Raw genomic sequence first — 13,583 nt, 5'->3', positions numbered from 1 at the left:
CTTAACAAGTTAATTAGTGTCAAATCCTTCGTTTATAATCTAATTTGTGTCAAGCTCTTTTTATACTAACTCTCAACTCTTTCCAATGGCAACCAAATAAAATATGAAAAAGTAATCATTAATAATAGTATAAAAATTACATAAAAATATTTTGTAACTAGTTTCTATGGATCAAATGCTTTCAAAAAGTTCTTATAATTAATATATTTTAAACTAAACTTTTTGAAAAGATACATCCCTCATCCAAAGCCCCTTCGGCATAGCCATCGAGACTCTGGATAGAAACTAGCTCACCGTCCCCTTCGGCATTGCCATCAAGGCCGGAGAGCTAGGAATCAAATATTATTAATAAGAAAAATTATAAATTACAATTATATCTAGAATGTTTCTGTACACAGACAAGTCTTGTATTCCTACCTCATTGTTCCTATATTTTCATTTTTCAACTTAAATAAAAATCTTTAGTACATTTACACGTTCTTCCTCCTTTAAGCAAATCCTCCATCTATTAAAAACTTTGGATTAGGGTACAATTCCTACATTGGAAAACAATTAAAATAGTGTAACTATCATGGATAATAGAGTTTAAAATAGCCAATTCAATATTTCTTATAATAGTAGAAATTGAATTAGATTAACTAATTGAGAGTAAAGAAATGACTTACAATGATCAAATTACATCATAAATGCTTTCTCTTAACTTTTCTCCTCTAGCTAATCCCTTTTTATGTATAAAATATTTCTGAGCATGACTGGTAATTTGATGATAAATTTTTGTTTTGACATAATATTTTGAAATTCTTGACCAATTTGTACCTTCTGCTTGGTATCCTCTAACAAATAATCTACCAAAACATGATTTTTGAAATAAGTATTAACAAATTTTACACAAAAAATTTTTAAACAAAAACATAAACTATTTAATTAGTAACAATTTTTTTCTTTTTTGGTTTTCAATCCAACCAGAAATGTTATTATGTCAACCACTCAACCATTGTCAAAACAAAACAAATTTAGCAATCAACAAAACTATGCCTCATTTGCAATTACTTTAGAGCTCTTTCAAATTGCTAGTTATTGATGCACAAGTTAATATGAAAGCTTGGATTAAGAAGAAAGCAATGAAGTGAAGCAGAGTCGGTCTTACAAAAGAGAAATGTTAGACTTATATATTGTAGACAATGTACAACAAAGTAGAGATATATCTAAAACAGGAGAAGTGCTCCTATATGCTAATACTAGTTGCTTCACTTTCTTCTTTTGTGTAAACACCAATATTCAACTAGATAATAGATAAACAAATAAATAAATAAATAAGAGGAAAAAGGAAACAATATAATAATAATAAATACCTATGCTCATCTTCAGTCCACCGAGAATATTTCTTTGTATTGTTGGTGTTGGCAGATTGGTTTTGTTCCCTTGTTGCTGCCTCCATTGGTGCTGCGGCCGCGACTACCTCCGCCCTGCCATGATAGAAATAAACAAAATATTTCATAATCAATGAATTTCATATAAACAATATTTTTTTTCTCTTCCAAAAAAGAACGAAACAAATGTTGTGTCATTTATTAACACCTTGCAAATTATATAACGATAAAATAATTCCCAAAATTTGTCAGTTTAATTTTTTCTTTTCTTGATATAAGATTATTTTGTATTTAATTTTATATATATAATATTTTTACTAAAAATATGAATATTAATAGTATAAGAATATCAAAAATCTCTAAAACAAGGAGTACAAAATATACCAAAAATTTATAATAATAAAAATTCAAAAGTATTAAAAATTTAAAAAACCATGTTGCATGTAAATCGAAGATATGGGATTCGATTTATCAAAACCATTTTACCATGAGCGTGGTCAGCTGGTACGAAATCGTGTCTTTAGTAGCTGATTCATGCATGTATGTAATTCGAATCCGATTTAGTGCGTAATAGCTTAAATCAAATTTTATCGATTCAATTTATATAAAATGCAATTTGGGACTTTCACGTAGCCTTTTATATTAGAATTCGTTTATTAAAGTAAATTATCCTAAAACTTGTAAGAAAAAAGAAATATAGAATAAGTAATTAAAAAGAAAAAAAAGAAAGAAAGAAAGAGGAGGAGAGAATGAAAATATGTATCGGCTAAAAATAAATAAAGAAAAAAAAAAGAGAATGAAAATATGTAGAGTACATACCTGTGATGATGATGATAAGTGTTATAAGGCGGTGGTGGTGGGGTTGTTGTTGTTGCATTGATGATGGAGATGGAGACAGGGTTGTGTTCCAATGTGGTGGTAGGAGCAGCCATTGTCATAGTCATGTTCTCAGATGCAGCAGCATTCAGAGGAGTGTTTGCAGTATAACCGTTATGGATGACATTGATGTCCTTCATCAGCTTCTTGAAGCGTTCTTGCAGTTGCGCCGGGGTCTTTCCAGGGAAACGAGCAGCGATGTTGTGTTGAGCATACTGAAAACAATTGGCAATAACTGACTCAAAGGCTTTGTTCTCCTCCCAAGTCCAGACCTGAGGTTGCGTAGGTTGGAGCTGAAGCTGAGACTCAGGTGGTTGATAACCACACACGTCAGCAAGAAACTGCTGAAACTGCTGAGGATGAGGGTGGGACTGAGGCTGAGGCTGAGGCTGAGACCAAGGTGGTTGATAACCACACATGTCAGTGAGAAACTGCTGAGGCTGAGGCTGAGACTCAGGTGGTTGATAACCACACACGTCAGCAAGAAACTGCTGAGGCTGAGGGTGAGGGTGAGAGTGAGCTTCTGTCAAACACTCAGCAACAACCATATCGAACTGAGGGTGAGACTGATGTGGTTGATAACCACACGTGTCACTGAAAAACTGAGCTACTGTAATCTCCCCTACATCCGGCTGCGGCTTGGGCTGGGGCTGAGACTGAGGCGGAGGCTGTAGCTGAGGTGGTTGATTGCCACCCACGTCAATGGCACACTGCTCTACCATATTCCTTCTATCCGCATCCAAGTCTATCATATCCCAAGGATCTATCATATCCAAAGGATCCATCATTGAGAAAGTACCTAGTTCCTCTTCACTCATTCTTGGCTTCTTGCTTCTTCTTCTTCTTCTTCTTCTTCTTCTTATTATTAGCTTCTTGCTTGGTTTCCTATTTTTAGATATAGCATTTATATAAGCTTCGGATAGAGTGTGTCACTTTAAATTAAATTATGGAAAAAATAGAAAGTTTTCGTTTTCAAATCCTGTTTCATTTTTGAATTCTATTTTATTTTCCAAATCCTATTCTAGGATGGACCGACGTAATGAAGATACTGAAAGTTATCTATAAACAATAAAAGAAACAGAGTATTTATAAACAAACTGATTCAAAATTAAAAATTAAAAACAAAAGAGTTGACTAGACAAAATTTGTTTAAATAGACTAAACTTTTATTTTAAATAACCATGTATCATTAATCCAACCGTTTAAACTTTAAACTCATTGTATATGGAAAGTGGTGTAAATGTAGAGGGAAAAAAATAAAAATAACTACTCTTTTGTTACTCTTTTAATAGTATATTTTTTTTCACTTTTAACCTTTTTTAATTTTAACCGTAATTTTTATTCTAAATTGAAAAATTCATAGGTTCATTGGAATTTTTAATTTAAGATCAGGATTAAAATAAATAATAGTGACTAATAGTTTGTTATTAAAAAATTAATAAAAAATATATTTAAAATATAATTAAAACATCAAAAATAAATTAAATATTAGAGACTTTTTTAAAAATATTTTAAAAACAGAAGCGGATTGATTTTTTTTAGTAATGGAATTTCTGATTGTGTTATTTATTATTATGAAAAAAATATTTTTTTTTAATTTAAATCCTGCCTTGAATTTTCCACCCAACTCTTATCACCTTCATCAGAAGAGGGAACTCCAACAGATTTAAGAAGCTGGCCCACAAGTGCCTTGAATTTTCCATTCATTACTTCTTCCATTGCTCTCTGTTTTTCCTCTTTGAACCTATTGCATCCACTTACTTCATCCTTGGAACTGGATCACCCCAGTTATCCTCGTCTTCATCTTCATCATTAGGAAGAGAATATTCCATCTCTTCAGGAGAGGATGCGTCCTCATTGTCATTACTGCTTTCTTGGGAATTGTTTTCCATCCCTTTTTGCAATTCCCCATTCGACTCATCCTAATAGAAAAAACAAAATAAGTATTTGAGAATAGTTAAGCTTAGCATTATACTCACACCACTGTGTGCACTTTTTATACCTGTCGAATGAGTTCACATCAACAGAAAAATCACCTGAAAGATCACATATTGAAGAAAGACTGGGTTACACAAATATCTCTTGGAAATATAAGATTTAAAAAAATAAAGACAGCAGCATAGAAATTTACTTGACAAGGATGAAGTTGGACTAATGTGTGGAGTCGCAAAAGGACTTGTACCATTCAATTTCATATTTTCGCGCTCTAGCTTTGTGGGAACTTTACTATTCAACTTCAAACTACTCTCATCATCCTGTTTCTTCTCATCCACATTTGATCCCATCAAACCAGCACCACAATAATGGCACATACTACACATTCAATAATAAAGCGAAAAGCTTGATTCCTGCTCTGACACAAGAAATAAACTACGTCTTAGTATTGAATTACTTTCAAGACTAAATATCCTTCATTCAACTAATTCATGAAAAAAACCAATAAAATTCATCTATTCCTATTTCATTAAAATGTCCTAAGTTCAATTCCAGTTTGCTTCCCTTCTGAATAATTTAATACTTATCAAATACTATCTATTAAAATGTCGGCATAAAAGAGTTCCGTGTAAAGAATGAAATAGTAAAACACAGATGCTCATTAATCAAGAATAATAATAGAATCAAACAATTGCTTTATCATGCTAATTCTTTCATAGAATACAAAAATAACAAGTGCTACCAGTGCTGTGCTTTTTCAAGGTTTAACAACATTTTTACAACGAGAGAAGGGGATACAAGAAATATAATATGATACCTTTCATAGACCAAACACAAAAGAAACATTCAATCAAGAGGAGCTCCAAACAAAATGAAAAGGCTTTTATTTGGTATTATTTAGTAGATTGATGCAACAGATATAGAAAAGATACAGAACAAATCTGCATCAAGTTGAATCAAACAAAGCTAGGGGATCAGAAAACTTAGTCTCCACCAATGGGTAATTTCTTGGGGGTTGTCAATCTCCAAACAAAAATCCAACAAGAGATACAAGATCAAAAGAATGAGTACAAATAACAGGACTAAATCAAATATTAGACCAAGTGCTACAACTGCAGATTCAAGTATTATGTAACAAAAAGGCCAAAACCAAAGTGGAAAAGTGACTTCAGATGCACATTCTGCCATGCAGGCAACATCAGAATTCAGAATCCGTGATTTTGAATTAGAACTATGAAACAGCAAACACTCTCAACAGCTCTTGACATGGATCAGAGCTGAACGAAGAGGGGAAAGAAATTCCAGAAATTATACATTAACAAAGAAAGAAAAAATAAATTGATAAACCCGCACAAAACTGATCCACAAAAATCAGATGAAGCACCCAATCAAGTCTTCAGTTTTCCAGGTAGAAAATCAAATAAGACCTTCAACATCTTTCCATCTTAGACCAAGATTCATCCAGAAAAGTGCCATTTTCAGCTCCAATAAAGGTTTAAAACAATAAATCATAACTTGAAATTTACAAAAAGAAGAAAAAATGACAAGAAATGTAGACCTTACCGTCAAAGCAAAACCAAGAACAAATACATGGATGTGACCCCAAATCAATCTCAGCTCCCAAGCAAAACGGGTAAAAACCCTCTTCAGGAAAGGGAAAAAAAAAGTCCACTGTTTTCTCAAATAAGCAAAGAATTCGGTGTACGAAGAGTTGCACAAAACCAGCCCAACTATAAAAAGTTCGAAACTTTTCGGAGGAAACTAAAATGGGTAAGCATCAGAAAGGCGATATCCGAAGAATAGAAGATTAAATCGTTTAAATTGTCATATTTGTATCGTTTATAAAAGTGATTCAATATTATCCTACTATTAATTATACTAACAAATCAGATTATATTTTTTAATTATTCTCACTTGAATGTATTCATTCTCAATTAGGTCTCATTTGGATGTGTTCGATTTTAATATTATACCCACTATTTGTGTTTAGATTCAATTATGTTCCTAGAAAAGTGAATTATGTAAATGTTGTATGAATTAGTTTCAACATTTGATGGGCTATTTTTCGGAGTAGATCATCGATTCTATCCTAGACATTTGTATTCTAACTTCAAGAAGAGATTTTTAAAACTCAAACTAAAGCGCTCATGATGTGTAATTGACGGCAGGATAACATTAAATCACTTTTACAAACGTTAAAGATACAAATAAGACGATTTAAACGTTAGGGATACAAATAAGATTTACTCCAAACGTTGGGGACAAAAACAATACTTTACTCTAAATTCATACGTACCGATACGTTTAAAATATGGACAAATAGTAATAAACCATGTGGCATTTTTTTCCACATCAGCATTTAATTTTTTCTTTTTTAAATATATATTATATCACCACTTTTACTAATATACCCCTTTAATTAAATAAAAATAAAAATATATTTTTTATTTAATTTTATAAAAAGTCTTAAACATCCTTACTTTATTTGATTAGACAAAAATACCCTTGTAAATTAATCAAATTTTAGAATTCAATTAATCCTAATTTATAGTTTCAAATAATTTAAACAACCAAACAAAAACATATTAAAAAAACCAAAAATTAATCTTTCTTCATCTTCTCCAATTCCCCTAATCATTAGTGTCCTCCTCTAAAGCAAAGCAAAACATATAAAAAAAATAAAAAATCAATTTGTTCTTCATCTTCTCCTAATATCATTCGTGCCCCCCTCCCCTCTGAAGCACACCAAAACGGTAAAATCCTAGCAATAATTGACTGCATTGATCTCGGTAACTAGCTATCCACGGAATTTAAAGAACATAAAGGAGAAGGAAGGCTAAACCACTCAACTGGGTAAAGGCTGCGTCTTTCTCCTCTATGGAAGTTCTTTGAATGCCCCTTCGCCCTCCATCGTCGAGCCCCTTCGCCCTCCATCGTCGAGCCTCATCCAGCCGTCGTCGTCCAGCGCCTCTCCCTTTCTGGTAGCCACCGCGTCTTCCTCCACTCCTCCCTGCACTCTGCCACTCTCTGTCTGCATCATCAAGAATGGAGCTTCTGACTCAGGTTGGTTCTTGATTTTTTTTGTCTGATTTTTCACTACTTCTATTTGTTTTTCTGTTCTGTTCTTGAGTTAATTCTGGTTTGTTCCTAAGTATTTTAGTACTTGATTTTAGTTATGATTTTTAAATTTCTTGATTCTTGGTTGGCATATTTTCTGCAGTTCTCTAGTATTCTCTTGGTTGTTATTCTTGATTCTTGATTTTTGTTATAATTTTTTAATGCTTCTATTTTTTTCTGTTCTGTACTTGAGTTGATTATGTTCTTTGATTTTTTATTCTTGATTTTTCATTGCATCTATTATGATTCACCATAGCACGCTATTTGATGTTATTTCATATATGAGTGTTTCATTTATATCATAATTAGTAATACAACTCTAAATCTTTGAAGTTTGGCTAATTATAATTCATAGAGCATGCTACAAATCATTTTTATAAAACTCAGAAAAAAATTAAAAAGCTGCATGCCTATTGAAAGTTGAAACCAAATTAATAGTACTGTTTTAACTCTTTCCTAGTAGTCAATAGCAGAAATAGGCATTTGGTTTAAATATGCATGTACTGTTACAAAGAATTTGATCCTTGTTACTTATCTAGCTTAAATATGTATTGTTTTTACCTTCTTGACTAAATAGATTTTTGTCTCTCTTAATAACTTTTAGTTTATCACTGTAAAATTGATGAGCAAACCAGAGAGTTTCAAGGAACTAAGACAGCGATAAAAGAAGGAAATACTTGCTATTTAATTCTTTGTTGATTGTCATTATCAATCTTATATTTGGTTTAATATTTCTTCAATGGCATAGAACTAATGTTATTTTTTGTGCCTTAAAATACTAGTGAAGTCACTATCATAATACTAAATATGCCTCAGGGATTTGGCCAATTTTAAGGGCTAGGTTCTTGTCCTCGTCTATGTTTCACTTATTTTTTATTTTTATTTTTATTTTTATTTTTATTCCATGACTTCATAATAAAAATAATAATAATATATTTCTAAATTTTGCATTTCTTCTCACTCATCTTCTTATGTAGTTAATGTCTTTGTTTTTCTGTTTCTGTGTTTCCACTCACTCACTTCACTTTTACACACACTCTCCTCTCTGTTGCTTCTGTCACCGCTCTTTAATTTTGCTCCATGAAACCGTTGCAACACTAAGCTTGCTCTTCTTCATACAGTCACTCAAACCCTGTCTTGTGACCCTTTTCAGGTTTGATCCTCAATCTTTATTTTATTTTGTTTTTAGTATCTCGGGTGTGTGTTAATTCACCAAAGTTTGTAACTTTCTCTGTGATTCTCTGAGCTGCTATGTTTTCTCTGAGTGGCATTTTTTGCTGTTTGCTTTAATTTTGGAACTGAATTTTGTCAATTATTCCATGACAATGACTTGAAGTAATTAACTGGCCCTTTAAATTATTATTATTATTATTATTATTTTGAAAAAAAATCTTTTTTTTGGGTGAGCTTGATTTATGTTGTTTGTGGTGTTTGGCTTGGAATTTTGCTTGGTGTTTAAGGTTTTATAATGGGTTAGTGTGTGAGTAGACATGTTGCAGTTCATCTTGGTCTTTTATCTTTAATGTGAAGCCTTTTAGTTGTTTTCTATAAAGTTTGGTAAGCTGTGTGAAACCAGCTTCTCTTTTTGTCTTTGCTGTTTTAGTTGATTGGAACTATTGTAGAATTTTTCTGCCTCTATTTCATAGGGTTATTGTCCCGGTCTATGGCCAATAAGTCAATAACCCTATTGTAGAATTAAAAGTAGAAAGTGGAATTAAAAGTCAACAAAACAACGAGTGGATATGGATAATTGTGCTTAGTGGATATGGATAATTGTGTTTTTAGATTCTATTTCTCTTTGCTATTTTAGGTGAAAGCTGAGCAAAACTGGTTTGATCGAAATGCTAACTCAGTTGAATTAGTTACCTATGGCTGGTCACATTTTTTTTAAATAAGTAGGTTCACATAATTGATCTAGATTCTAAGATCAACAAGGTTTTGTCATGTTTAGGGTGCGAGAACTTTGATCTCAATGGCTAGAAACTATGATGTTTAGGATAGGTAGTTAGAAAGATTAACACTTCTGAGATCCAGATCATGTTTAAATATTTTAAATATAATATTATGAATTTAATCTGATGGTATGTAATCATGTTGTCTGCCGTATGCTATGCTTTTACTGGTCGGGTGCGGTGCTGCCAAAATATTTAAGTATTTTTCTAATATCAGTAATTAGTGGTGCTGTTTCAATGGTTACAAGATCGGCTGGTTTAGGAATTAGATAAACCAGGGTCTGTTTTATGGTTATCTTGTATGGCATTGAAGATATCAAAACCTTTGCTCCTGAAGGCTAATTAGTTCAAGTGTGTGAATACTTTTATTTCTCTAAGAAAGAACACATTGCAATTGTGCTTAACTACTATATAATTGTCAGTGTGATGTGTACATATGGAAGTATAGTCATTGTTGTCTTAGTCAACACATGGTTCAATGATTAACAGAACAATGTATTTTATTCAATTTGCTTCCAGAGTTGGCGTGTTTGGGGAGTCTTGAGATTTCTTGGAGTAAAGTCACTAATTTTAGCATCAGCTTTCTAAAAGGTACTTTCCGTTTCCTTGTATTTTTGTGGTGTTTCAGAACAATCAGGATTTTTTATTTTATAGGTTCAACCTAGAATTTTCATCTTCTTCCATGGATTTTTCTTTGTTTTCTATTTTTATGTGAATATATGGTTATAATTCTGAATGCAGCTATCAACCAATCAGTTTGTCTTTTCTATGGAAAAATTTCAGTTATATATCCAACCTTCCTTGGGCTTCATTTCTTTGATATAGACTTCAGTTGTATAAATCATTCTTGGAAAAGTCTCTTTGTTTTTCCATTTGTCCTTGTAATTTCTGTAGTTGATATTGCTTATGTTAGTTAGTAGACATGTTACAGTGTGAACTATAAACAGTACCGATATACAATACTAGCATCTCAGCTTGCCAGTTTGAACAGAATTCTTAAGTTTCAGTATTTCATAATTATTTATGCTTCATTAATTTTCGATGATGTCTTGGTTCATTTCAGGGTTGCAAAAGCTTTCCTTACTAAACTTGGAAAGGTGCCTTGTAACAGCTGCATGCTTGGATTCTCTTGCAGGTTTAATTGCTTGATATACTTTTATGCTTATTATGTTGCTGATCTAGAAAATTGGTCACTGGTGCATGGAATTGTGATCACACTTTTCACAACTCCGGTACAACTAACCAGCAAGTACACTGGGTCATCCAAGTAATAAAACCTCACGCGAGTAAGGGTCGATCCCACGGAGATTGCCGGCTTGAAGCAAGCTATGGTCATCCTGTAAATCTTAGTCAGGCGGATTCAATTGGTTATGAGTTTTGATAATTCAAAGATAAATAAAACGTAAATTAAAATAAAGATACTTATGTAATTCATTGGTGGGAATTTCAGATAAGCGTTTGGAGATGCTTTGTTGCTTTTGAACATCTGCTTTCCTATTGTCTTCATCCAATCATGCATGCTCCCTTCCATGGCAAGCTGTATGTTGGTGGATCACCGTTGTCAATGGCTACCATCCGTCCTCTCAGTGAAAATGGTCCAGGTACGGTTTCTGTACGGCTAATCAACTGTCGAATCTCTCGTCTCAGATGAAAAATACCAGGCACAGCTACCTCACGGCTAATCATCTGTCGGTTCTCACTTGTGTCAGAATAGGATCTCTCTATCCTTTTGCACACTGTCACTGCACCCAACATTCGTGAGTTTGAAGCTTGTCACAGTCATCTCGTCCCAGATCCTACTCGGAATACCACAGACAAGGTTTAGACTTTCCAGATCTCAGGAATGCTGCCAATTGGTTCTAGCCTCTACCACGAAGGTTCTAATCTCACGGATTCGAATGCTCTGTTGTCAGGAGAGGCAAGTCAAATCCGTGGATCAGAGACCCAAGAGATTATACTCCGGCTGTCGTCCAATGACTACGTTGAATATCATGTAGACCGATTGTGGTTATCAGGCACACGGATCTTGGCTAAGCGAGTAACGAAGATAGTGGGTGATTGTCACCGGTCACCCCTTCATTCTGACTTAACTGAATTAAGTACGAGAGTATATCTTGGAGAAGAAGTAAGCGTGAATTGAAAGAGAAACAATAGTACTTGCATTAATTCATGAAGAACAGCAGAGCTCCGCACCTTAATCTATGAGGTGTAGAAACTCCACCGTAGTAAATACATAAGAGAAAAAGGTCTAGGCTGGCCCAAATGTAACATAAAAGTGAAAAGAGGTTCACCCCCCCCCTTTTACAATAGTAAAAAGTGCTATTTATACTAAACTAGTTACTAAGGATTACAGAAAATAAATAACTAAGTGCAGATAGTGCAAAAATCCACTTCCGGGGCCCACTTGGTGTGTGCTTGGGCTGAGAATTGAGCTTTACACGTGTATAGGCCTTTTCTAGAGTTAAATGCCAGCTTGGATTCCAGTTTAGGCGTTTAACTCCAGTTCTGGTGCCAGTTCCGGCATTTTACGCCAGAAAAATGGTCTCTGGCTGGCATTTAATGCCAGTTTGGGCCATCAAATCTCGGAAAAAGTATGGACTATTATACATTGCTGGAAAGCCCAAGATGTTAGATTTCCAGCCCAATTGAGAATGCGCCAATTGAACTTCTGTAGCTCCATAAAAACATGTTTGAGTGTAGGGAGGTTAGAATCCAACAGCATCTGCAGTCCTTTCTCAGCCTCTGAATCAGATTTTTGCTCAGGTCCCTCAATTTCAGCCAGAAAATACCTGAAATTACAGAAAAACACAAAAACTTATAGTAAAGTCCAGAAATGTGATTTTTGCATAAAAAATATAAAAATATACTAAAAAGTAACTAAAACATATTAAAAACTATGTAAAAACAATGCCAAAAAGCGTATAAATTATCCGCTCATCACAACACCAAACTTAAATTGTTGCTTGTCCCCAAGCAACTAAAAACAAAATAGGATAAAAAGAAGACAAAATACAATAAATTTCAAAATATCAATGAAGATTAGTTCCAATTAGATGAGCGGGACTAGTAGCTTTTTGCTTCTGAACAGTTTTGGCATCTCACTTTATCCTTTGATGTTCAGAATGATTGGCATCCATAGGAACTCAGAATTCAGATAGTGTTATTGATTCTCCTAGTTTAGTATGTTGATTCTTGAACACAGCTACTTTATGAGTCTTGGCCGTGACCCTTAGCATTTTGTTTTCCAGTATTACCACCGGATACATAAATGTCATGGATACATAACTGGGTGAACCTTTTCAGATTGTGAATCAGCTTTGCTAGAGTCCCCAGTTAGAGGTGCCCATAGTTCTTAAGCACACTCTTTTTGTTTTGGATCACGACTTTTACCACTCAGTCTCAAGCTTTTCACTTGGACCTTCATGACACAAGCACATGGTTAGGGACAGCTTGATTTAGCCGCTTAGGCCAGGATTTTATTCCTTTGGGTCCTCCTATCCATTAATGCTCAAAGCCTTGGATCCTTTTTACCCTTGCCTTTTAGTTTAAAGGGTTATTGGCTTTTTGCTCTTGCCTTTTGGTTTAAAGAGCTATTGGCTTTTTCTCCTTGCTTTTTCTTTTTCTTTCTTTTTCTTTATTTTTTGCCATTTTTTTCGCAAGCTTTGTGTTTTTCACTACTTTTTCTTGCTTCAAGAATCAATTTTATGATTTTTTAGATTATCAATAGCATTTCTCTTTTTTCATTATTCTTTCAAGAGCCAACAATTTTAACATTCATAAACTTCACTATAAAAATATTCATTGTTCAAGCATTCATTCAGAAAACAAAAAGTATTGCCACCACATCAAAATAATTAAACTATTTTCAAGATAGAATTCAAAATTCATGTACTTCTTTTTCTTTTTCAGAAAACATTTTTTATTTAAGAAAGGTGAAAGATTCAGGGAACATTCATAGCTTTAAGACATAGACACTAAACACTAATGATCATGTAATGAAGACACAAACATAGTCAAAACATAAAGCATAAAAACCAAAAATAGAAAAGAAAATAAACAAGGAGATTAAAGAATGGGTCCACCTTAGTGATTGTGGCTTCTTCTTCCTCTTGAAGAACCAATGGAGTTCTTGAGCTCCTCTATGTCTCTTCCTTGCCTTTGTTGCTCCTCTCTCATGGCCTTTTGGTCCTCTCTGATTTCATGGAGGATGATGGAGTGCTCTTGGTGCTCCACTCTTAGTTGCTCCATGTTGGAACTCAATTCTCCTAAAGAGGTGTTGAGTTGCTCCTAATAGTTGTGTGGAGGGAAATGCATCCCTTGAGGTATCTTAGGG

General features: G+C 33.6%; 1 protein-coding gene across 4 annotated transcripts; it reads right to left on the bottom strand.

Annotated features, from left to right (window-relative positions):
* Positions 1 to 219: 219 nt before the first annotated feature.
* Positions 220 to 5,995, bottom strand: LOC107616706 (uncharacterized). 4 transcript variants are annotated; one of them, XM_016318649.3, is made up of 8 exons: positions 5,745 to 5,995; positions 4,378 to 4,599; positions 4,249 to 4,282; positions 3,884 to 4,168; positions 2,190 to 3,131; positions 1,353 to 1,466; positions 666 to 845; positions 346 to 536 (listed from the first exon to the last, which is right to left on the bottom strand). In XM_016318649.3, exons 5-7 carry the CDS (start codon positions 3,062 to 3,064, stop codon positions 671 to 673), a joined length of 1,164 nt encoding a protein of 387 aa, XP_016174135.2. In that variant the 5' UTR covers positions 3,065 to 3,131; positions 3,884 to 4,168; positions 4,249 to 4,282; positions 4,378 to 4,599; positions 5,745 to 5,995; the 3' UTR covers positions 346 to 536; positions 666 to 670. The 4 variants fall into 4 exon arrangements, with proteins under 4 accessions (XP_016174134.2, XP_088354219.1, XP_016174135.2 ...); XM_088498092.1 differs by having other exon boundaries at positions 4,378 to 4,594; positions 5,745 to 5,982; XM_016318648.3 differs by lacking the exon at positions 666 to 845 and having other exon boundaries at positions 220 to 536; positions 4,378 to 4,594; positions 5,745 to 5,983.
* Between the last annotated feature and the right edge of the window lie 7,588 nt (positions 5,996 to 13,583).

The sequence above is a fragment of the Arachis ipaensis genome, chromosome B9 (genome assembly GCF_059453495.1).
Source record: "Arachis ipaensis isolate K30076 ecotype BB chromosome B9, ASM5945349v1, whole genome shotgun sequence".
NCBI lineage: Eukaryota > Viridiplantae > Streptophyta > Magnoliopsida > Fabales > Fabaceae > Arachis > Arachis ipaensis.
The sequence above is the reverse complement of the archived record's forward strand: the minus strand, read 5'-3'. Positions and strand labels throughout refer to the sequence as shown.